This window comes from Denticeps clupeoides, chromosome 6, assembly GCF_900700375.1.
Source record: "Denticeps clupeoides chromosome 6, fDenClu1.1, whole genome shotgun sequence".
Lineage (NCBI taxonomy): Eukaryota > Metazoa > Chordata > Actinopteri > Clupeiformes > Denticipitidae > Denticeps > Denticeps clupeoides.
The window spans coordinates 6,951,567-6,973,385 of NC_041712.1; the positions used below are offsets into that span (position 1 = coordinate 6,951,567).

A 21,819-nucleotide genomic window follows, 5' to 3' on the forward strand; every position below is an offset into this window, starting at 1 on the left:
GTCACAGCGACAAACTTGAGTTGTTTATGGTGGTGTCTCAGTAAGTGGCGAACACTTTGATTATTTGTATTATTAAGCGATGTTGTCTGTACATACAACATCCCTTAATAATAGTAGTAGTAATAATAAAGTGGAGGCAAATTCTTAGAACGTGTAGTAATAGAAAGAATCAGTGTTTGGGACTTTGGGTGGGTGGGGGGCAGTGGTGGCCTAGCGGTTAAGGAAGCAGCCCTGTAATCAGAAGGCTGCCGGTTCGAATCCTGATCCGCCAAGGTGCCACTGAGGTGCCACTGAGCAAAGCTCCGTCCCCACACACTGCTCCCCGGGCGCCTGTCATGGCTGCCCACTGCTCACTCAGGGTGATGGGTTAAATGCAGAGGACAAATTTCACTGTGTGCTGTGCTGCTGTGTATCACGAGTGACAATCACTTCACAAATCGACCTGCAATTGTTTTGTTGTTTCCATGTTACTGATTCACAGTAATTTGTGGGTTTAATTCCCCATGTTTCATCTCTAGGGTAAGACCAAGGTCGTGGTCACCAAGTTTCCTCTTGGCGCCGTGGCAGTGGAAGACCTTCTCTCTTTGGCCAAACCTTTTGGCACTGTGGTCAAGCATTTAGTGTTCCCTTCAAAGGTATTAAGAGATCTTATGAGTGTTACAGCTTTTAGTTACTTGTGTCTAACCTTGCTTTTGGTGATTTCTTGTCCTGTTTTCCTTAACAGGGCTTTTTAGAGTTCAGCACGTACAAGGAGGCTGCAACCATGGTCAAGCACTTCTTTAATAAGAAGGCATTTGTAAAAGAACACTCACTGACATTTTACCTCTCTCCCAGGGTGAAAAGCATTTATGTGAGTAAAAATGTATGTGCAGATATTAGTTTTGCTGCTGTGAGTGGACTAAAGACAATAATTTTTTTATTGTTTAGTGATAAATTTGAATGACTGAGCCATGGTTTTTCCCCAGAACCCTGAGAAGTCCTACCAAGATAATCGGCCGCCCAGGCGTACAAGCTCCACAGTTTGCTTTACACGGGTGCCTTCCGGGAAGGAGGCAAAGGAGGAGATGCTTGAGCTGGCCAAGATGTTTGGGGAAGTGCGGCACTCTGAGTTTACTGGTGATGAGGTGAGTGAACTCTACATGGCAGGCAGGGGCACTATTTGAAGTTATTTTTGTTTGGAGTATACTTCTCTGGGTCTTGGCCCTCAGGCTTTGATTGAGATGGTAGACCAGAGGGATGCAGATATCATGGTGAAGTATTACCGCACCAACCCGCTGAAGCTGGATGGGAAGAGCATCCGCGTCTGTTCGCTGTCTTCTATGAAAAGGATACGGTATGGAACACGATCCTACATCTGCACACTCCCGCAGGCCATTTCATTTGGGACGTCTTTGCATATTAGCTTGTTTGTGTTCACAGAGAGAGTCCTGACTCATCCAGAAGAGGAGACTCCAGCAAGAGTCACAGCAGCAGCCATAGCAAGACTCACTACAGCAGCAAGGAGAAGAACGGCTCGGGCAAAGAACCATCAAAGAGCAAAGATGAGAAGGAAGGAGGCAGCGATTCTCCAAAAACTACTGAGGACCTCAGAGACGACCAGGACGTGGAAATTGGGGACATAGATGAGGAAGGCATCCAAGTGGAGGATGAGCAGGGTCTCCTGGATGATGAGTTTGGTCACGATGGGGACATGGACACAAGCCTGACTGCCGAGGATATGGTGGACGAGGAAAGTCTAGCAACTGAGGACAAGAGTGTAGAAGATGCCGAGCACAGAATCGAGGCCTCTGCAGAGGAAACTATGGAGCAGGACAGTCTTCATGAGGATGAGGTAGAAAGAAGCCTCTTCTGGAACATAAAGCCCTGCAGAGCCCTGTATCTTTATGTTATACCTCACTGCATTACAATTATTATGAATTATTATTATTATTATTATCCAACACAGATAGATTGATCGGGCCATGTAATAATGAGAGAAAGCAGAAATGTGATCATATATTTGCTTAAAATGTGCAATTTGTAAATTTTTAAGATTAAACTATTAGTAAAATGAATCTGCGGCTCTCATCTTGTGACATATATTTAACCAAAATGGTCTAGGGTCAAGTTTTTTTTTTTTTTTTTTTGGTGAGAAGCTGTTCAGAAGCAGTCTGCAGGGCATCTGTGGGCTTTGGCCTAACACTGCCCCCTTTTTGATCAAGGTTGAAGTGTAGCACATTGAATTCCTCATAATTTTCACTTGTAAGAAACAAAAATGTTTCTGTTTTGAACAGGATGACTTGGACGATAATGAAATGGACTTCCCGGAGAACTTGGATGATTTTGTAACATTAGATGAGCTGGATTCTGGAGGCGATGCTGGTAATAAAAGCTAATGTTTGCATTACATACTTGATTGTTTACTGTTCATGTAAAAGTTATTTAAAATATTTATTAACAATATAAAGTATCCTGTTTTATGTGCAGAATGAATCATTTAAATTTTAATTATTTATTTAAATATTTACATTTCAGAAGGTGATGCACAGGTCAGTACATTGCACTATACACTCCCTCCAAATTATGCACCAACTGGTGAGCACTGCAATGTTCAGGAAATTGAATTGTCTGTGTCTGTGTTCATAGGAAAGTAAAGTTGTTTTGGTGAAGCCCATCCGTAAAGGTTATGGTTTGGGCGATGCCTTAAGGAAACTAGCTGAACCATTCGGTAAAGTGATTAACCACGCAATATACATCTACAAACAAGAGGTCAGTATCTGCCAGAATCTGCCTCTCTGTATCCAATGGAATTGATCCTTAACGCATAAGGCGGATATTGTGAGCCAATTCAGCCCTCATATGCTCGACCATTAAATGGAGTGCAACTAAAATGGTTGAACCATAAATAGAGTATACATGTCCCTCTAAGCCTAGAAAGGTTTCTTAAAACTGTGGCTGTGGCATGTCATCATTGTGGGAGTGGGAAATGATTGAGAAGTGTGGTGTTTTTGAAATGTGCTCTTTATTGCCAGGCCTTAATGGAGCTGGAGACCCCAGAAAAAGCAAATGAGATGGTGAACTACTACAGAGAAAATGTGAAGAGGGCACAGATCTCGGGCAGAAGTGTGACTGTCAGCCTGTCTCTTACCTTGAAAAAACTAGAGGTAGAATTTCAGAGTTTCCTAATACATGGGTATTAGGGGTTTGCATTTCCGTCATTGTAAGCTGCGCTCTTCACTGCAATGGCTGTGTATTGCCAGTTCCAGCACAATTGATTGTGGTTATCTGTCACCATTTTAATCAGAATAAGGTAGTATTAGACAATATATTTTTATGACATATTTGTTTAATTATGGTAAGAAATATTTTAAGTTTTTGTATAATTTTTACATTTAAATGATGTGTTTATATGTGAACCTAGCTTGCCATTTTTAAACATTTGATTATCCAGCCCTCATAGACGGTTAATATAGGATGCAATAACAATGGTATACTACACATTGTAATCACCAGTATTTTTTTATTTTTATATATATATATATATACACACACACACACACACACTTATTTATTTATTTATTTATTTATTTATTTTTTCTTAATTATTTGCTCCAGGGGCCAAGCGGAAGATCTGTTTACATCAGTAATCTTCCTCTGGTCACGTATTCAGACATCGCCCTCCTGTGGCTGGCAAAACCCTTTGGGGATGTGACCGGCTACTATTTGAACTGGCGCCACAGAAAGGTACTCAACCCAGGGGAGCACGTGCCTGAGCCGAGTTTCCAGTGTGCTGAAGTGCTGGTCAGCGCTCACTTTTTAATTTTTTTCCGGTCAGTGCTACATCCAGATGGAAAGCGTGGAAGCTGCTGAAAAGATGCTAAAGAAATATTTGCTGAGGCCACCCAGGTTTTACGGCGCTGTGTTATCTGTGTCCTTGTGCCGGAAGGGAGATGCACAGATTGCCTGGTGAGTGGACGATGTATTTTTCTTGAGAAAGGATGTGTTCCATATGGCAAAAAATATTTTAGTGATGCTGATCCAAGAATATACAGGCCAGAAGAATACTGGTGAACACTGTGATGTGTGTGGACTGGCATAGTGGATTGGATTTTAAGGAAAAAATATACTTTATTTTAGGCTCATTAAAAACACATTCTGATGGTATGTCAAATGAATCATTTTTCTCCTAATCACAGTAGAGCCCATCCCGGGATACTGGGATTAAATTGTTTTATCACTCAGTTTTTAGCTAAAATTACCATATGAAAATCATGAGTTGGTGCTGGTTCTTGGTTTAATTATTTCTCTCTCATACCATGTTTGTTTATATTATGCTTGTTGGCATTGGCACAGTTTTCAGCTAAACAATTGACTTGGAAATATTTACATAAAATTTTTTTTAAATAAAATGCCTTTTGACTTGATTCTGTTTTGTGCATAATCTCAAGTTTGTTTCTAATTGCTTCTGGTTTGCAGGAAGTCGCCAATGAGACTTAGCAAGTGGAATGAACAAAGCACTCGGCGGTCTCACAGGGACAGCCATGAGGATGAGGATGATGACGACGCCCTCAACGGACGCAGCACAAGCAGGGCATCCAACACAGAGGTAACGGCAGGAAAAATGGCCATGACCTTGTTGTTTTCAAAGTGTATTATTGTTAAGTGAGAAGAAAATGAACAGGTTTAATTCATTTTTTTTTTTTTTTTTTTTTTACTTGAGAACTTCTAGTGTAGCTGAAATTCCAAATATACTGTATGTTGTGTGTTAAAAGACGAATCTTGTCTTTGTGTATGTGTGCATGCATGCAGGGGCAACACAGCCCCAGGGGGGATTATGAGGGGGGATGTGGAGACCCCAGCATTGAGGACACTGGGAGTGCTGAGTCTGGAGATGCAAGTGAACAGAAACCGCAAGTCCCACTGGGACCATATGAACCCAACAACCCTGTAGGTAAGGAGATTGTGCCGTTCAGTGCAAAAAGTAGGCGTGGTAAACGCAGTTACTGTGCGCCATCCTTATGATCCCATCATCTCACCATGCACACAATGAAGACAAAAAGCACTAGCAAAAGCTTTGGATAATAAGACACTGTCCTGTTCAACTTTTCCTCGTTTTGACCGTGGTGTGAAGAATGCTCATGTAGCGCCACTTGTAGGCTCTGTAGAAAACCGTGGGATTCAGAGCACAAGGCCATATCGCGTTCGGTGTGAAGCTTTAGGCTGCGCTCATGTGGCATTTGACTATGGCTTACCTTGCCATAAAATGGCTGGTGTTTCCGACTGAGTGGAGGATTCGCATGGAAACGGATCTGGAAACGATCTGTTAGGTCTGTCCTTAATCCGCGCTAGAAGAGTAAAGTATTTTTAATCTTTAGAATAGAAAAGGTTTGAGACCCACTGAGTTAGTATCAGGTTTCGTCACCATCATAAGTAAGTGGTATAGCAAACTGTTTATTATAAAAATGTTGTTTTGATCTTTCAACCCTTATAATATTGCACATCTTATAATACACCAAGTATTTAATCAATTTATTTGAGTTATTGCCCATTACATAGCAAACGACTCAAATTAGAAAGCTACAAACCATTTTTTCATTTAACATCATCAAAGTTAAACAGGAATTAGTAGAAATGCTTAATATTTTAGAAGTTTCATTGCAAATTTTTTCTTAGCATTAGTAATGGAAATGGTATTCCTTATCTTCATGCACTGAAAATCTTTCTCTTTTGTCAATTAATTGTTACTTGTCAAGGCAAAATATTTCATTAATATAAGATTTTATGTCAAAATTGTTGATTTCGACATAAAATGTCAGTTAATACCAATTTATTGTGTAATGTCAGAGTAATTTTATCACACCAGATGACTATCAACTGTAATGTCAACTTGATTTATTAATGCTAACATCACTCAAAGGCACTGTGTTAGTTTATTATGTCCCTGGTACTGGAGTTATTTTGGTTATTGTTGTATTTGTTAATATACAATAAGATTGTATAGCAATAAGATTGCTAGGCCACCACTAGGGTAAGGTAAGGTCCCCTAGCTGGAAGGTTGCAGGTTTGAATCCCGAGCGGCCAAGGTGCCACTGAGCAAAGCACCGTCCCCACACACTGCTCCCTGTCGCCTGTCATGGCTGCCCACTGCTCAACGAGGGTGATGGTTAAAAGCAGAGGACACATTTCATTGTGTCACCGTGTGCATTACCATTTTACATTATTTTGGTGGCGGATGCCGGCCAACATGACTTTACCAACATGCTTTGCGTGTGTTATTAATCATACTTTTTATTTTATTTTCATGGTCAGTTTTTTTTTTTTTTTTTTCCCCTCCCACTTTGCTTTCATAATTGCCAGAAGCTAGTATCTGTTTTATCGCCTTAGCTTCCATTTTAGCACTAATCAAAACACATCACCTGACCGTGCATTTACAGCCCAAGTAAAATGATAGGAATTAAATGCTGAAAAATCACAATGCATCTTTAAAACACATGGCATGCGGTGATAAATGTACTGGCCCCTCTCCTCTCCACACTGCCTATCAACATTAGTACAGATAGCTCAAAAATGATCCTACACTATCACCCTACCACACAGTCACCAGCTCATCACCTGAACCAGCTCTTAAACACATCAGATCATTTGTTCTCCACTGTATTTCAACACAAGGTGGAGCTATTGCCTCGATCAAGGCAGCGACTTCACAAAATTTTACCCGAGTCAGCAAAAATGGCAAGTGAGTGAGAGCAAGGGGGGGGTAACTACTGATTGTAAGTACATGTAAATGTAAAAACCAACCAGAGGGGTTTGGTCATACCAAATATTCAGCAGGGGGTGAGTAACATTGCCAGATGATTTAAACTTGCTGTTATTTTCCTGACTAATTTAATTAAGTGAAGTGATTGTCACATGTGATACACAGCAGCACAGCACACGGTGCACACAGTGAAATTTGTTCTCTGCATTTAACCCATCACCCTGAGTGAGCAGTGGGCAGCCATGACAAGCGCCCGGGGAGCAGTGTGTGGGGACGGTGCTTTGCTCAGTGGCACCTCAGTGGTACCTTGGCGGATCGGGATTCGAACCGGCAACCTTCTGATTACGGGGCCGCTTCCTGAACCGCTAGGCCACCAGTGCCCCAAAAATTTATCAGGGGAGAGCGCGAACGCAGTCCCCCACTACCTGAAAATATGCAGTCGAGAATCCTACATTTGGGGAATTCGCAGGGGTCAGCACAGCCGAAGTGCAATGGCTGAGCCTCGCCCTGGGTGAACTGCCTTCTTGATCACGGTATCTCCCCTGCCAGGTAAATTAAATGAATAAAGAAAATCAACACCCACCCCCAACCTTTTTTTCCCCTCTTCCACCTACAGGGATTGACTATGTGGTTCCAGCAACTGGCTTCTTCTGTAAACTGTGTAACATGTTCTACAGCAACGAGAAAACTGCAAAATCAGAACATTGTAGCAGCCTGGAACATTATGAGAACCTAAAGGTAACTTTAAATCAGCTCACAGACATCACATGGGACACGTAATGCATAACATAAGATAAGATGACCCTTCATTAGTCCCACAAGTTGGTTGTGACATTGTGAATTGATTGTAAAAACCTTCATGTCTGTCTTTACAGAAGAAACTGGGTGAGGATTCAGAGCAGCCAACTGCGTAACTCCCATCATCCAAACAAGAAACTCCCATGTTTGCATTCCAGTCATCTTTTTGTTGTTCCTTCCTTTTATTGCAGACTAAAGCTTTGATTTGAAATAGTTGTGTGATCATTTACGTCATATAGACAGAAGTAACTAGCCTTGAAATAAACAGATTTGTTTGAAGAGAGTGTATTGGGTTTCTGTTGAGTGTATATTTCTACATACATTTATCATAGTCTGAGTGGCTGCAAGGGTAACTTATTATGCCCTTATTAGTTGACAATGCATAAATTACAATGTCTGTAATTCTCCTCTGCCTTTATTCAAGATTGTTAATTCATTTTTTTTTTTTTATAGTTTTTTTTTTTTTTTTTTTTTTTTTTATGCGTATGTTTGCCTGCACTCCTTGACCACTTTATTAAATAGCCCATCTTACGGTTATACAAAGTAGAGGTGGGACCAAAAAATTATACTGCAATATATTGTGATCCCTTCTTTGGTCATACTGGAATCCAATGCATTGATAAAATAACAGTGTATCAAAGCCTGTGTGTACGAAACTATTTTTATATCAGAAAAACTAAATGAAACTCATTTTTAACAAGATGGAAGTAATGTTAAAACACTTAACACTTACACAGTACACTTTTCTTTTCACTTTCAATAAATACAGTGATGCATAATCAAATTGAGGTTTGAAATTGTAAATTGTCAGATATGATCTTGCGATATAGAACTGTGCTGAAATATATTGATTACAATAGAGTTAACAGTACTGTGATATTGTTGGTGTATTGAATTGGTCTCAATTCTGATATTTCATCACAGTGTGAGATTTTCTGGGACACAAAATGACGGTTGTACACAGTGCTGATAGGCGCATTAGTGTTTCTGTACGAGGGACCACAGGAGCTGGATTATTAGCTGGAGAGCTCTGCTCTTACTTCTATAGTTCGTGTGCTGCTGCCCTCTGCTGGTTAATGCAGGAAAAGCTACCAGCCTGCAGTAGACATCAGGTATGGAATAAAAGGAATTTGGCCCATTTGGAATAGATTGTCATAATCTTTTGTTTTGAAGTGATTCAAAAACGCTCTGAAACCAGAACATATTGTTCACACCAGGAGATTGGCTATGGCCTCACCACTGCTGTCTGGTAATTTGTGGGAGAAGGTAGCTGATATTCTTCATCATCAGAATAAACAAGTGATGTGTCATGATGCCTCTTCAACAGCCTGTGATAAAGATCCTGAAATTATGATCTATTTTTTTTTACTGTTTGAATGGTATTGTCATATTTTCACCACCGGTCCACATCCTTCAGGTATAATAGATTTATTGCTCCAAATATTGCAAATTTATGCTCAACACAGGACTAACAAATGAGTGGACAACCACCCCACTCAGACGGCTCTCCAAAATACTACCATAGAGACAGACTTGTTGCCATGGCAGTCAGACCACATACTCCTCGGTAATGATGGCACGCTGATGGAGTCTGTCCAGTGACACCATACAGGACATCTCAGAAACAGGTCTCTAAAACCTGCAACTGCACCCAAACACCAAACAGCCTGGCACATGTAAAGTCTGAACCAGATAACATTAAGCAGCCTGTTACAATGCCTTTAATGTATTAATACAAAATATGAATATCAGGAAGTTCTGATCACCCAGTTTTTTGAGAATGCTGTAGTTAATAGTGATGCAACACGTTGAAACGTGTAGTGGTAGTAGTCTAGTGGGTAGCACACTCATAACACACTCACCTATATCCCACTTACTACCATTGTGTCCCTGAGCAAGACACTTAACCCTAAGTTGCTCCAGGGGGGGACTGTCCCTGTAATTACTGATTGTAAGTTGCTCTGGATAAGGGCGTCTGGTAAATGCTGTAAATATAAACGTGTAAATACAGTATACTGATGAACATACAGAAACATACACATGAGGACTAAATTCATTTTATTGCCTTATGACTGTTTTTTCCAGATTGTCTCCTCGCCATCATATACAATCCAACTCGAAACCACCCCACACTCAATTTACACCAGTCATCAAACTGATACAGTGAGGATGCAATGTGGCAGGAACATACTTTTGTGTAAGGACCAAGCCCAAACTGTGAACACATATCATACTTCGTAGTTCCGTCTTAACACATTCCCTAAATGATTAGAAGCATAGAACGGCAGTCATGTTTGTCTCAGTCCATGCAAACAATCTCTCGTCTACACAATTGTTTCATACCAACAGAAATCTGTGGGGAAAAAAAACATAATCATGTATGAAATAGTAATACCATGTTCCAGAGCACTCATTGTATTATAACATAACAAAATAAATATATTTATACCGTATATAAATAAATATATTGTTTAAAAAAAATAAAAAATATAAATAAATACCGTTGTATAGCTTGCTGCTGGACAGCCATTACGGTGGCGGCCTTTTCATCAGAGCCACCGTTGCGTCATAATCTGTTATTTGTGTAGTACGCCCATATCAACGAATACACATCAACCACAGCAACGTTTTAAAGATTTACTCAAGCTGACTGCATGATTGTGTTTGTGTGCGTGCACGAGTGTACAGTCCACCAAGCCGCCTGGTAACGCCGCTATCTTGGCACTATAAGAGGGAAGACGTTACCAGCGTCCATCATACAACTACTCAACACTGACGAGTACAGAAGGTGAATAAGGTTACGCTAGAGAGCCTACAGGACAAGCTGAGAGGAAATCAGGAGCGGAGAAGGTCGCCAGGGATCCAGGCCCTTAACTCCCTGAAACGTATCAAAGCCTCTGGCTTCAGCATGTCACTGAGTCCCCTTAAGTCCCCTGGTTTGTTTACCAGAACTCACCATTGACAAATAAACACCGTTGCCTATGTGGTTATGTAAAGTTACTGAACATACAGGAGAAACGGGGCTTTATATATGGGAAGCATTCAATACGCAAAAAATATTGCCATAACGAAGAACGTAATGTGCAAAACGACGTGGCACATCAGATTAACTGCTGGACACAGAAGAAGACGGTCGACCCAAACACTTCAAATATAAATATGACCCATACCTGAGACAGACAACAAGCTTTTAAAAAGTGGCCCACAGAACTACGGCTTCGATTTGAGGCAGAGAGGTGATCTCGGCGTCCCTCAGTGTACTCTGGGGGTCTGGAGAAAGTTTTTTTGGGAGAGGGGGAGTCCGCAGAGTGCAGAGGACGCAGCTTTACATGATTTGGCGCGGGGTGCCGTATCCCGTCATGCCAGCCTGGGAGGCGCCGCGGTTGCTGCCCATCTGCAGGCCGATCAGAGACTGGCCTTGGCGCAGCTGCTCGTCGGTGAAGCTCCGCCGGTTGCCTTTCGCCTTCCTAGGGGGACGCAGACAAGCGCGGATGAGATATTACTAGAGCAGAAAGGAGTGTTCCGATAGATTTTAATTACCTTGCACCGGAGGAACTGTCGGCAGGAGATGTTCCTTTTTTGACGCACTTGCACCGCAGAAACTAGGAACGACTGTGTCTACAAACCATACTTTGTAATAACTGACTGGCAATATGATACAGACTATTGATTATGTAGGCATCTTTGTTTGATCCCCATCATTATGACACAGGCACAACACTCTGACCTGATGGTTTGCTATAATGATTCTTGTTTCTTTCACTACTCTGTGGCTCTGATGCTTGTGTACCGTTTGTAGTCACTTTAGATGGTGGAACAGGTGTCAGCTTTGGTACTTCAAGCATTTGGCCAACCATAGCCCTGTCACCAGTTCAACAATAGGTATTGACTACTTACTATCTGGAAACATCCCACAAGACCTGCTGTTTTGGAGATGCTGTGCTAGCTAGCACAGATTGTCCACTGTCACGGTCATCCTTACGTTTGAATTTTAATATATTCCACCCATTTACAGGTCCCCTAGATGAAGAGATAATCCTATACAAAAAGCAGAATCGCTGAGCAGAGAACAAAAGACTTTGTTGCCCATCACTGCTGCAGATTGGACACACCTATTTCTAGCATGGAAGAATTTGGATGTGGTTCCCATGGCAACAGTATTTTTACGACTCACCTGCGGAACCAGTCACGGTTGCCATGATAACACCCATCATCCTTAGTGAGGGCCTCACTGCCGAGAGCCATAAGGGTCCTCTGGACAGCGGCCATATCTTTTCCTGTGGAGACAATTAGAAAAGAATGTAATTATTCAGAGAGAGATCACTCAAATGTTTTATAATATTTATACCCATAAAAGTATATTAAATATACCCATAATAAATATATTAAAATAAAATCTTGTGCCTGCTCGCTCTACACTGACCTACACTGCCCTCCATAATTATCAGCACCCCTGGTTCTAATAAATTCAGTTTTGTTCTAAATAATATAGGACCCCATTGGGGAAAAATGAGAAATATCCAAGCATTATTTCAAGTGCATTTATTCACTTCACAATTATTAGCACCCCTGATGTTAATACTTTGCACAACCCCCTTTTGCCAACAAAACAGCACCTAATCTTCTCCAATAATGTTTCACAAGATGGGAGAATACAGAAAGAGGGATCTTCGACCACTCCCATTTGCCCAAATCATCCAGCGACCTGGGTCCTCTCCTCTGCACTCTCCTCCTCAGCTCAGGTCTGGGGTCTGAGATGGACATGAGAGGAGCTTGGTTCTGTGTCTGGTGAACCGTTTCTGTGTAGATTTGGCCACATGTTTAGGGTCATTATCTTGTTGAGAGTCCCAGTGATGAGCCATCTTCAGCTTTCGGACAGTAGCCACCAGATTTAGCTTTAAAATGTCCTGGCATTTCAAAGCATTCCTGATGCCATGCACCCTAAAGTTCTCAGGGCCCACAGCATCACCCATACATCACAGTGGGCATGAGGTGCTTTTCTACATACTCATATTTTGTGGTCCGCCAGATCCACTTAAGAATGTTTGATGTAAGAAAGTTCCATCTTGGTGAAGTGAAAGTGAAGTGATTGTCATTGTGAAACACGGTGACACAACGAAATGTGACCTCTGCTTTTAACCATCACCCTTGGTGAGCAGTGGGCAGCCACGACAGGCGCCCGGGGAGCAGTGTGCGGGGACGGTGCGTCGCTCAGTGGCACCTCTGCGCCCCACACTGTTCCAGCAGGTTTAAACTTCTTAATGAATCCTCTGACAGTAGATACGGGGAGATATTTTCTTGTAGCCACTGCCTGACGTGTGAAGGCCTGTGTGTGTGTTGGTGTGCTCCTTTGTCTTTCCCATGATGAAGGGGATGGTAGTAGCCTAGTGGGTAACACACTTGCCTATGAACCAGAAGACTACAGAGTCACAGGTTCAAATCCCACTTACTACCATTGTGTCCCTGAGCAAGACACTTAACCCTAAATTGCTCCAGGGGGGGACTGTCCCTGTAACTACTGATTGTAAGTCGCTCTGGATAAGAGCGTCTGATAAATGCCGTAAATGTAAATGAAGAGTGGATAAGAGTAATATAATAATAATTACATTTATTTTAAGGCTTTTAACACATCTTATAATTATGGAGGGCGGTGTATACTATGCATGAATTGTGTACACGTTCTGTGGTACTGGAGTTAAACCGTCTGTCCCGTTCACCCTCACCAGTCTTCTCAGTCACCGCCTGTCTGCCCTGACCCGCCGCGGCAGTACCCTCACCAGCAATCACCGCTCTGTCGATTCCCGTGCCACTCAGGTGCGGGCGTCCCCCGTACCGCTCTGATTCTGACACTGTGACAAGTCCCGTTTTTTTCCGTTTTGTAAATAAAACTGTGTTACGGTAAACCTGCGCCTGCGTCCTCCGTCCCCCATTGCGACAGTGTTTCCTCTGCCATGTACAGGTCTGCGGTAATACAGGTCTTTATCTCATGCAGTCACCTTCAGTGTTGGACAGGAAAATAAATAAATGACCAGGCTAGCTGCAGGGATCACAAGTCAGTTCGTAATCCAGTTCTGTATCGGCCATCAACATATCAGGATTATTATACTATAATAAATATAATAAATTATTACGTAGAATTTGATTGTGGACGGACTGGCTGTCCCTGAGGACGGGGCAGGGAACGATAATGACTGGTTTGCCCAGGGGTGCTTCCAGAGTCCCAAAGTGCTTAAGCCCCAGAACAATCCGCCGCCGTGTTACCACAGGCGGACTGTCCTGCAGCTACTGTACCTTCCCATAAATCCACAGTCTGGAAGATGTCTGTGCCGACGACGCCATAGGCCTCGGCTGCCTGCAGGAACTGGGATATCTTTTCCATCTGTTTGAAGGCCATCTTAGTTTCTGGGATCTTCTTAATGGGTCCCTGGCCTTCAGGGTACAGACTGTTAATGAGCCGACAGAGGATCTGTAGAAAGAGAGATCAGGGAGGGGAAAAGCGGGGGAGAGTGGACAGCAGAGTGGACAGATGGACAAAAAGGAGGGGGGTGTAGAGCAAGAGGAAGGTTAGAGCACGAGGACAGAAGTGATTTCCAAAAGCAATGGGCCAATATACCATCTAAAATATTATCATTATTTAATTTTTTTTTTTTTTTATTTCATTGCAACGATTTACAATTGTTATGAAAATTATTGGTTTAACGTTCTTTGTTCTTATAGCGCGTTCCACGGATGCTAAACTGGACTGAGATCTGGAGAATCTGGAGGAGGTCAATTCCTGAATGATTTCTGTGGTGTGGCCTGACTCGTTATAAATAATAATTCATACTGCATATGATGTGTTCTCCAGAAGCAGCACTCTGCCGTGCTCCGGAGCGTTCTGCACGCGTGTCCGGCTACAGTCTGCGATTTGCGCTGACTGCGTGCAGCATGACTCAGCATCGCCGCACTCACTGTGCCATCCATCAGCCAGTCCTGGAAGTTCTGCTTGCCCGGTGCCGGACGCTCCAGGTTCCCCCCACACTGAGCCAGAATCCAGTCCACCAGCCGAGACTCCAGATCAGCGTCGTACTTCTGCTCGATCTTCTCCTGCACCTCGCGGCTCAACCCGTAACTAGGGCCTCTGTTGGCCATGGCTGCTGCGAGATCAATACCGCTTTCCGTTCTGCTGTCCGACTGGGGTGAGATTTCTACACACACACACACACACACACACACACAGAGAGATGGTTACAAAAGAGACGTAAACAAAAGCACATAACAGCTTCACAATGGTTCTCAAATATTTGGAGATATTTAAAAAAAGAAAAGATGTTGTTTTGCAGAATGTTCCAGAACATGTGGTCCATAGAAAACGCAACGCGCTCGAGTTGACAGAAGTGATCATGATTTATGAATGAGAGCACATATAAAAACACAAAAGAGAGAGATATGGAGCGAGAGAGATGGAGAGAGAGAGAGAAAGAGAGAGATAGAGAAAGAGAGAGAGAGAGAGAGAGAGAGAGAGAGAAAGCGAGATAGAGAGAGAGAAAGAGAGAGATAGAGAGAGAAAGAGAGAGAGAGAAAGCGAGATAGAGAGAGAGAAAGCGAGATAGAGAGAAAGAGAGAGATAGAGAGAGAAAGAGAGAGAGAGAGCACTGTGTCCATTTTTCCAGCGCAACCCACGCAATACAAACGTGAAAACCGACGCCACGCCCAGCATACGCGTAAAAAAAAGAAAAGAAAGAGAGGAATAAACCCACGCCGAAGCACGGCCGCGTCCCTCACCCACGCTGAAAGATGGTCGCCGCTCGCGTCCCCGTCCGCTTCCCTCCGCGGTCGCTCGCTGGAAGGACGGCGGAGCATCCGCGTGGGCGGGGCCCCGGAATCAGCATCCGCGTGGGCGGGGCCCCGGAATCAGCATCCGCGCGCGCGCGCGCGTTCCGCGACGTGACGCCCGCGCGGCCGCGCGCCGCTCGCTCGGGCTGCGTTACGTGAACTTATTGAACGAGATGATTGGCTGAATCATTTTTATAAGCATACAGTAATGTGCCTTTCATAAATGTTCCTCGGAAAACTATTGATCGCATTTGAATCTAAATTTCAATTGTCATAAAAAATGTAATTTCCTCAAAATGGTAAAATCACAATAATCTGCAATAATGCTTTAAGTTTGGTTAAGATTTTGGTTCAAGAAAGTATGCTGGTGTTGGAAATTTTTTTGCCTTTTGAAGAGTTCAGCTAATATATTTTTTGCCCGTTCATTAGGAAATTAAAGATGCAAATCTGTTCATTTGAATACAGGAAGTACAGGAACTAGAATAGACAAAAACAGACTCGCCCAGTGCAGTAACACATTAAGATGCGCTGTGTGCTACTGAGGCCACCATCTGGGACTGGCAGGCCACACACAGTCCCCTGCAGGGACCATCTGACGCTCTGCGCCCAGATCCACAAAAATCCGCCGAGCTGCCACTACAGTCAGTAAAGAGCCATGCGATCAGTCCGTCAACCACCCAATAAATTGATCAGCCACTCCGTCATCTTTCCTGTTCATCGCTGGAGGCCTGTGTGCGTACCCAGAAATACTCCAAATTAGACGCATCCTCATGAGAAGAGGATGCATGAGCGCATCTAGCATTGCCAGGTCAGCGGTAAGAAAGCCGACCTGTAATCTGAAGGTTGCCACTGAGGTGCCACTGAGCGACGCATCGTCCCCACACACTGCTCCCGGGCGCCTGTCATGGCTGCCCACTGCTCACCATGGGTGATGGTTAAAAGCAGCGGACGCTTTTTTTGTGTGCATCGTGTTCTGTGTTTTACAATGACAGTCACTTCACTTTAACTTTCATTGCAGAGGGAGAGTCCCACAGTATCCATGTAATACTGAGCATCTGTTCTCGGCGTGGTCAAGTAACCACTGGCCTGCCGCAGTGCAGAGAAACTCCATCAGCTCAGTTTTCGACCACATTAATGAATCTTATCTGCACGGCACAGAGGAACACCCAATCAAGTAAGCACACTGAAATAAAAGGCTATTAATTATCTCAGGACATGGAGGGCGCATCTCACACAGACCAGCCTTCAACAAGTCCCACGTGTTCTGAGAGTGGCTGGAATCCCAGTACCCTGACTACGTCTTCGGGCCGATAAACACACAAACAGAGCTGCAAAAAAACACTCAGCTGTATTAAGATGAATAAAAGTAGATAAGTGTCATCAGACACATTATTTTACCACCCGAATGGTTTGGTTTGGAGCATCCTGTAAACATACGACAAAGGAAATGGTCCTTCCCCAATATTGTGGTAGTAGCCTAGTAGGTAACACACTCGCCTATGAACTAGAGGTTCAAACCCCACTTACTACCATTGTGTCCCTCTGCGCAAGACAGTATAGATGCAGTGCAATGAGAACAGTGTATGTATGGAGTGTAGAACATAGAACATGGTTTATAGATTGACTGTATAAGAAGGTGATGAGCTGTTCCAGTGAATGTTGGTTCTGTTGTACAGACTTCTATATCATCTGCCGGAGGGGAGGAGTGTAAAGAGGAGGTGTCTGGGGTGTGAGGGGTCAAGCGATGATTTTTCCTGCCCATTTCCTGGGCAGAGGGCAGGCCAGCATAGTTTTTACAATCCATTGCAGGTTGTTTCTGAGTGGCTGCTCCAAGCCAGACTATGATGGAGGAGCACAGGACAGATATGACGTCTGCACCGTAGAAGATCATCACTGTACAAGAGCGTCTGTGGAGGAGCATGCTTTTCAGTTGCCTCAACAAGTACATCCCAAGTACTGGGCCTTTTTGAGAAAGGAGATTTTGCTGTCATGGGAAACGCTGGTACATAAGAACCATTGACATAGGGCTGCCAGATATGGTGAGGGGAACGAGTGAACAGGTAAAGTGAAAGTAATTGTCATTGTGAAACACAGCACACAATGCGCACAAGGAAACATGTCCACTGCTTTTAACCATCACCCTTAGTGAGCAGTGGGCAGCCATGACAGGCGCCCGGGGAGCAGCGTGTGGTTCTCAGTGGCACCTTGCCACAAAAACACGCTTTCCACAAAAAAAAAAAAAATCTATTAATTAATGAAATCTCCCTGCAGGATGGCTACAGGCTGTGAAAAGCAGAGTTGCATTTAGCGCATGGGTGCAGTATTCGCCTCCGCCTGTCACCGCCCTGGGACAAGACTACGCCTCGCTGAGCACAGCCCACAGTTCCCACGGTCCAATAGAAGTCGATACGCGCCCTGCAGCAGGGTCCACAGCCCTGACAACAGATCTACTGGCGTAGCTCCCGTCTGTAATTTCATAATGGCGCAGAATTCCCTCCTCATCAGTGTGTGGAGAAACACACACAACCTCACACTAATAACACATCGTCTCTTATCGGTTCATCTTTACTAAATTCTGCACTTAACTCGGTAAATAACCGATACAGCATGTGTACACACTGGTAAAAGGGCCAGTCTTGTGTATAACACACACACGCAACCTGGACGTGCAAACGGAATATTTGGTGCTTACTAAATAAGTCTCAAAAAGGTGACAATGCAGGAGGGTAAACACACACACACGCAGATAGAAGCAATACTTAACCTACTGAGAAAACAGACACACTGCAGCCACCATTACCAGCCATCATTTATTAACGTCATGATTGGATATTCTCCATACGCACACATGTTTCACATTTTCAACATCGTGTTTCACACAATGAACAATAAAAATAAATACACTAAAATGAGTTCCATTAGACTTGCAAGACAGAAAGACTGTCACAGTTGCATAAATTGAAGTAGGCAGAATTTCACTACTAAAGCTTTCCAAAGGTGTCCAACACTGGTAGCATGTTCAGTGAGAGATGCAATAAAATTCACAATCCTGTCCAGCTTTCTTTTTAAACCAGTCATACATTTCACAGCTTTAAAAAAAAAAAAACTCAATGTAATACAGAATAAAACACACCATGGCTAAAACACTGCCAGACAATGGAATTAAATAAAATCTCAGGTGCGCGTCCCTCCTGCGGTCATCCTCTTCCTCCCATGGCCCTGAATCTGAAATATTAAATACAGTTTGAAACCTGGAGCTGAAACTATGGCACGACAGATCCTACACAAGCTCGGGGACTGCTTAATACAGAGGCCCAAAACCCTGTTTGTTTTTTTTTCATATTTTACCATCAAATGTGAAAATCGAAGGTTGGGGTCTTCATAAAGATGATGAAGAAGAAAAGCCATGGGTGCAGGAGTACAAAGCAATGCTGCAAATAGTGCTCTACACTCAGCTAGCCAAGCTCTGGCATGCTGAGGTCAGACTCCTGTTTAAGCATCAGTCAGCCAAGATTAAAGTTTAAATATCGGCAAGTCCTCAGCCACAACCAAAACTTCATCTGCACTCCGTAAGCAAAAAAAGGAAAAAAAGTGTGTGATCTAAAGACTAGGAAATCCCATGATTCCAAGGTTGAATACAGTGAAACATTGATAAAAAAATTTTTAAATAAAAACCCTATATTTAGCATTGCGGTATTGAGGGGAAAATCATTGATCAGTGCCAAAGTGGCAACAAAAGAAGAGTTGAGGAACTGTTTTTTGAATCATTACAGACGGACAAACCCGTACTCGTACACCCTCTACTGGTGGATTAGTGGACAAGCGTGCACACACAGGAAGGCACAGACCAACAGAATAATAAATCCCAAATGCAAAGTGCCAAAGATTTTTGGAAATCAAAAGTGTGAAAGAAAAAAAAAAAAAAAAAAAAGAACTAAAATAATCGCTTTTCAGCAGGAAGACCAGGTTCAGGAAAATAGGAGTGTCTAGATCACACTGCGGAGAAAGGGTCTAAAATAAATTCTGAAATATTTGTCGAGGACTCTTGCAAGGTCTGGATTTCTCTGTCTAACGTGGTGCTAATTCAGGATTCTGCATTTCCATGACATGACATTTGGCTACCGATCGCACAACAGCATTCCCCTGGGTGACAGCATGTCAGTCAACCTCATACTCATGGAGACCAGACATGGTTTGGGGACAGGAAAGGGCAGTGAGGGTCCTGCAGAGGCTGTGTACTTCAGCCCAGGGTGGTGAGCTTGTCGATGAGGTCATCGATGGTGTAAACCATCAGCTTGATGTCATCCTTCTCAGACATGCGGTGCTGGCCGTGTTTACGCAGGATGACGTCCACGTCATCGCTCAGCACGCGGTCGGCTACCTGCATGGACACATGCCAGGGCACGTCGGAATCCTCCAGGCCGTGGATGAGGCGCACAGGACAGTGAAGTGGGATGGGGCTCTGAAGCACGCAGTGGAGCTCCGCCTCCCGCAGGAAGTCCACGCTCAACGTATAAGACCCCGATTCGCTGTGCTTGCTGGGCATTGTCCACAAGCCTTTCTCCTCTATTCCCTTTTTTGTCTGCCAAGGAGAGGAACCAGGATGAGAGAAGGGAGAGAACAGCACATTTGGTCTTTCAGATAAAAAAATATCTATATTACAATCACTTTCCAAGATGACACCAGCCAGTACAGTTCACAAATACAGTTCAAATAATATTCCGTTCTGCCATTCATGCTGCAAAACTACTTGCCTCAATGGGAAGAGCGTTGTAAGCAGTGACAAAGTGGTCCGCAGCTGCGGAAATGCCGACCAGAGCGGCAACCATCTCAGGCCGAGCGAGAGCAGCCAGGAGCATCAGCCACCCACCCATGCTGGAGCCAACCAGAATCTGTAACAGAAGTTAGTAAGTCTTCTCTAAGCTCAAACGCTGGGTGATATATATATATATATATATATATATATATATGAGAGACAAAACCTGTGTTTGTTGATTGAAATCATGCTCTAAATCGAACACCGGTCACTCACTGTGCGCAACTTATTAATTATGCCAATGACTGTTGATCACCTGAGGGCCTTCCACCAGCTCTTCCAGAACAAACAGGGTATCTTTCTTCCAGGTTCCTAAAGTGCAGTCTGACATTTGACCTTCTGAGGAGCCACAGCCAGTGTAGTCAAACCTGGTTTAATCCGAACCACAAGTGTCAAAAGATCCAAACAAACAAAGAAATATATCCAACAGCACTGCGACTCTGTGGCCCACCTGAGGTACGAGTGGCCTAAGGACTTGCAAAACTCTTCCAGGGCCTCTGCCTTCTGCCCTCCCATGTTAGAGGCGAAGCCAGGCAGGAAGACAACACCGGGGCTTTTCCCTGCCAGCTTTCTGTAAGCCAATTTGGGAAGGCCTGGCCGTGCGGCGTACTGCACGGTGGTCTTGTGTCGTACTCCTAAAACAACATCTACTGTTATTATACTGATCTTTTTAAGATGATGATTAATGGTGGGGCAAAAAATGATGATATTAACAATAAATGATGATACATCGTCTTGGTGACAGACTATTGATGCTTTTGTAGCCAGAATGGTATACAGGTTTAAGTTGAACCAACCATTGTGTGAAATTGTGTTTGAAGCAGTGGTTGTTAAATAAGCACACAATATTTTTTTATCTGTTGGTTATTACAGTTATCTACCTTCAAAGTCGGGTTCTTAAAATTGTAATACAAATAACTACAATCGTACAGAATCATATAATAGACATGATTAAGCAGATTATCATTAACATGGACATATGATGGGACTACCAGTCCCAAATTAATAATGATGATGATTTTAACAATTACTGTTATTGTTTTAATTACTATTGTTAGGAACAAACTACTGCTTCTGTTCAAACATGCAGCAGATGAACAAAATTCCACTGAAACCACATCATGAAAAAATCACGTGTGGAATATCAAACTGGTCGGTACCAGATCAGCAGTGTCTGTCAGAGCTGACGTGACTCGTGGGGACCTGTCTGTACCTGCCGCACCCCCCTAACGAGCGAATTCCTCGCTGGTTACACCGATTTAACACCGACCTGCAGCGGCCGCCGGTTTCAGCATTACCGTCCTCGCAGGCGCTCGAAGGAGGCTGCAGGAATTCCTCAGCACCGTGGACACCGTGGCCGCCATGGACCTCCGCGCTCTTCGATCGAGACGACAGCGACGCGGTGTCCTTCATCTACCGCTGGGGCTCTACCGCCCCCTTTCGGGCGGGAGGCGATTTCACCTTTTTTTTTTTAAATCCGGCAGATGGCGCTACCAACACAGTAAATCCCGAAAACCACATCTTCTCTGTTCAGTTCTAGGGATAAGTGGGCATGCATTGTGCCCAGTGACTAGTGGGCATGTTCCCGCATCACCAGAGCGACGAAGGTAATAATTAGATGTTTTCCCTTTCAGTGTTTTGCGTGTATTCATTT

The 21,819-nt window shown here is 43.5% G+C and overlaps 3 protein-coding genes and 1 non-coding gene across 6 annotated transcripts in view; 1 reads left to right on the top strand and 3 right to left on the bottom strand.

The window, feature by feature from the left end:
- LOC114792265 (matrin-3) overlaps positions 1 to 7,813 on the top strand; it is a 13,713-nt gene extending 5,900 nt beyond the window's left edge. For both annotated transcript variants that reach the window (XM_028983234.1, XM_028983233.1), the window contains exons 7-21: positions 519 to 635; positions 725 to 850; positions 966 to 1,124; positions 1,209 to 1,333; positions 1,420 to 1,831; positions 2,274 to 2,361; positions 2,515 to 2,528; positions 2,626 to 2,748; positions 3,012 to 3,143; positions 3,595 to 3,723; positions 3,815 to 3,945; positions 4,456 to 4,585; positions 4,789 to 4,930; positions 7,353 to 7,474; positions 7,612 to 7,813. In XM_028983234.1, the coding sequence (XP_028839067.1) occupies positions 519 to 635; positions 725 to 850; positions 966 to 1,124; positions 1,209 to 1,333; positions 1,420 to 1,831; positions 2,274 to 2,361; positions 2,515 to 2,528; positions 2,626 to 2,748; positions 3,012 to 3,143; positions 3,595 to 3,723; positions 3,815 to 3,945; positions 4,456 to 4,585; positions 4,789 to 4,930; positions 7,353 to 7,474; positions 7,612 to 7,650 (1,989 nt within the window). In that variant the 3' untranslated portion in view covers positions 7,651 to 7,813. The remainder of the gene's footprint in view (positions 1 to 518; positions 636 to 724; positions 851 to 965; positions 1,125 to 1,208; positions 1,334 to 1,419; positions 1,832 to 2,273; positions 2,362 to 2,514; positions 2,529 to 2,625; positions 2,749 to 3,011; positions 3,144 to 3,594; positions 3,724 to 3,814; positions 3,946 to 4,455; positions 4,586 to 4,788; positions 4,931 to 7,352; positions 7,475 to 7,611) is intronic.
- Positions 7,130 to 7,293, bottom strand: LOC114793215 (U1 spliceosomal RNA). The gene has a single exon (XR_003750214.1). It is a non-coding gene; the product is annotated as a U1 spliceosomal RNA (small nuclear RNA).
- Positions 7,814 to 9,575: 1,762 nt separating the features above from the next.
- On the bottom strand, positions 9,576 to 15,424 carry tagln3a (transgelin 3a). Of its 2 annotated transcripts, none has more exons than XM_028983272.1 (5): positions 15,299 to 15,424; positions 14,486 to 14,721; positions 13,826 to 14,000; positions 11,709 to 11,811; positions 9,576 to 11,001 (listed from the first exon to the last, which is right to left on the bottom strand). In XM_028983272.1, exons 2-5 carry the CDS (start codon positions 14,663 to 14,665, stop codon positions 10,860 to 10,862), a joined length of 600 nt encoding a protein of 199 aa, XP_028839105.1. In that variant the 5' UTR covers positions 14,666 to 14,721; positions 15,299 to 15,424; the 3' UTR covers positions 9,576 to 10,859. The 2 variants fall into 2 exon arrangements, with proteins under 2 accessions (XP_028839105.1, XP_028839104.1); XM_028983271.1 differs by having other exon boundaries at positions 15,274 to 15,415.
- A 2,721-nt stretch (positions 15,425 to 18,145) lies between these two features.
- On the bottom strand, positions 18,146 to 21,567 carry abhd10a (abhydrolase domain containing 10, depalmitoylase a). Its single transcript, XM_028983267.1, has 5 exons — positions 21,436 to 21,567; positions 20,617 to 20,800; positions 20,422 to 20,533; positions 20,104 to 20,241; positions 18,146 to 19,931 (listed from the first exon to the last, which is right to left on the bottom strand). The coding sequence occupies exons 1-5, from the start codon at positions 21,527 to 21,529 to the stop codon at positions 19,590 to 19,592; spliced, it is 870 nt and encodes a 289-aa protein (XP_028839100.1). The 5' UTR covers positions 21,530 to 21,567; the 3' UTR covers positions 18,146 to 19,589.
- Between the last annotated feature and the right edge of the window lie 252 nt (positions 21,568 to 21,819).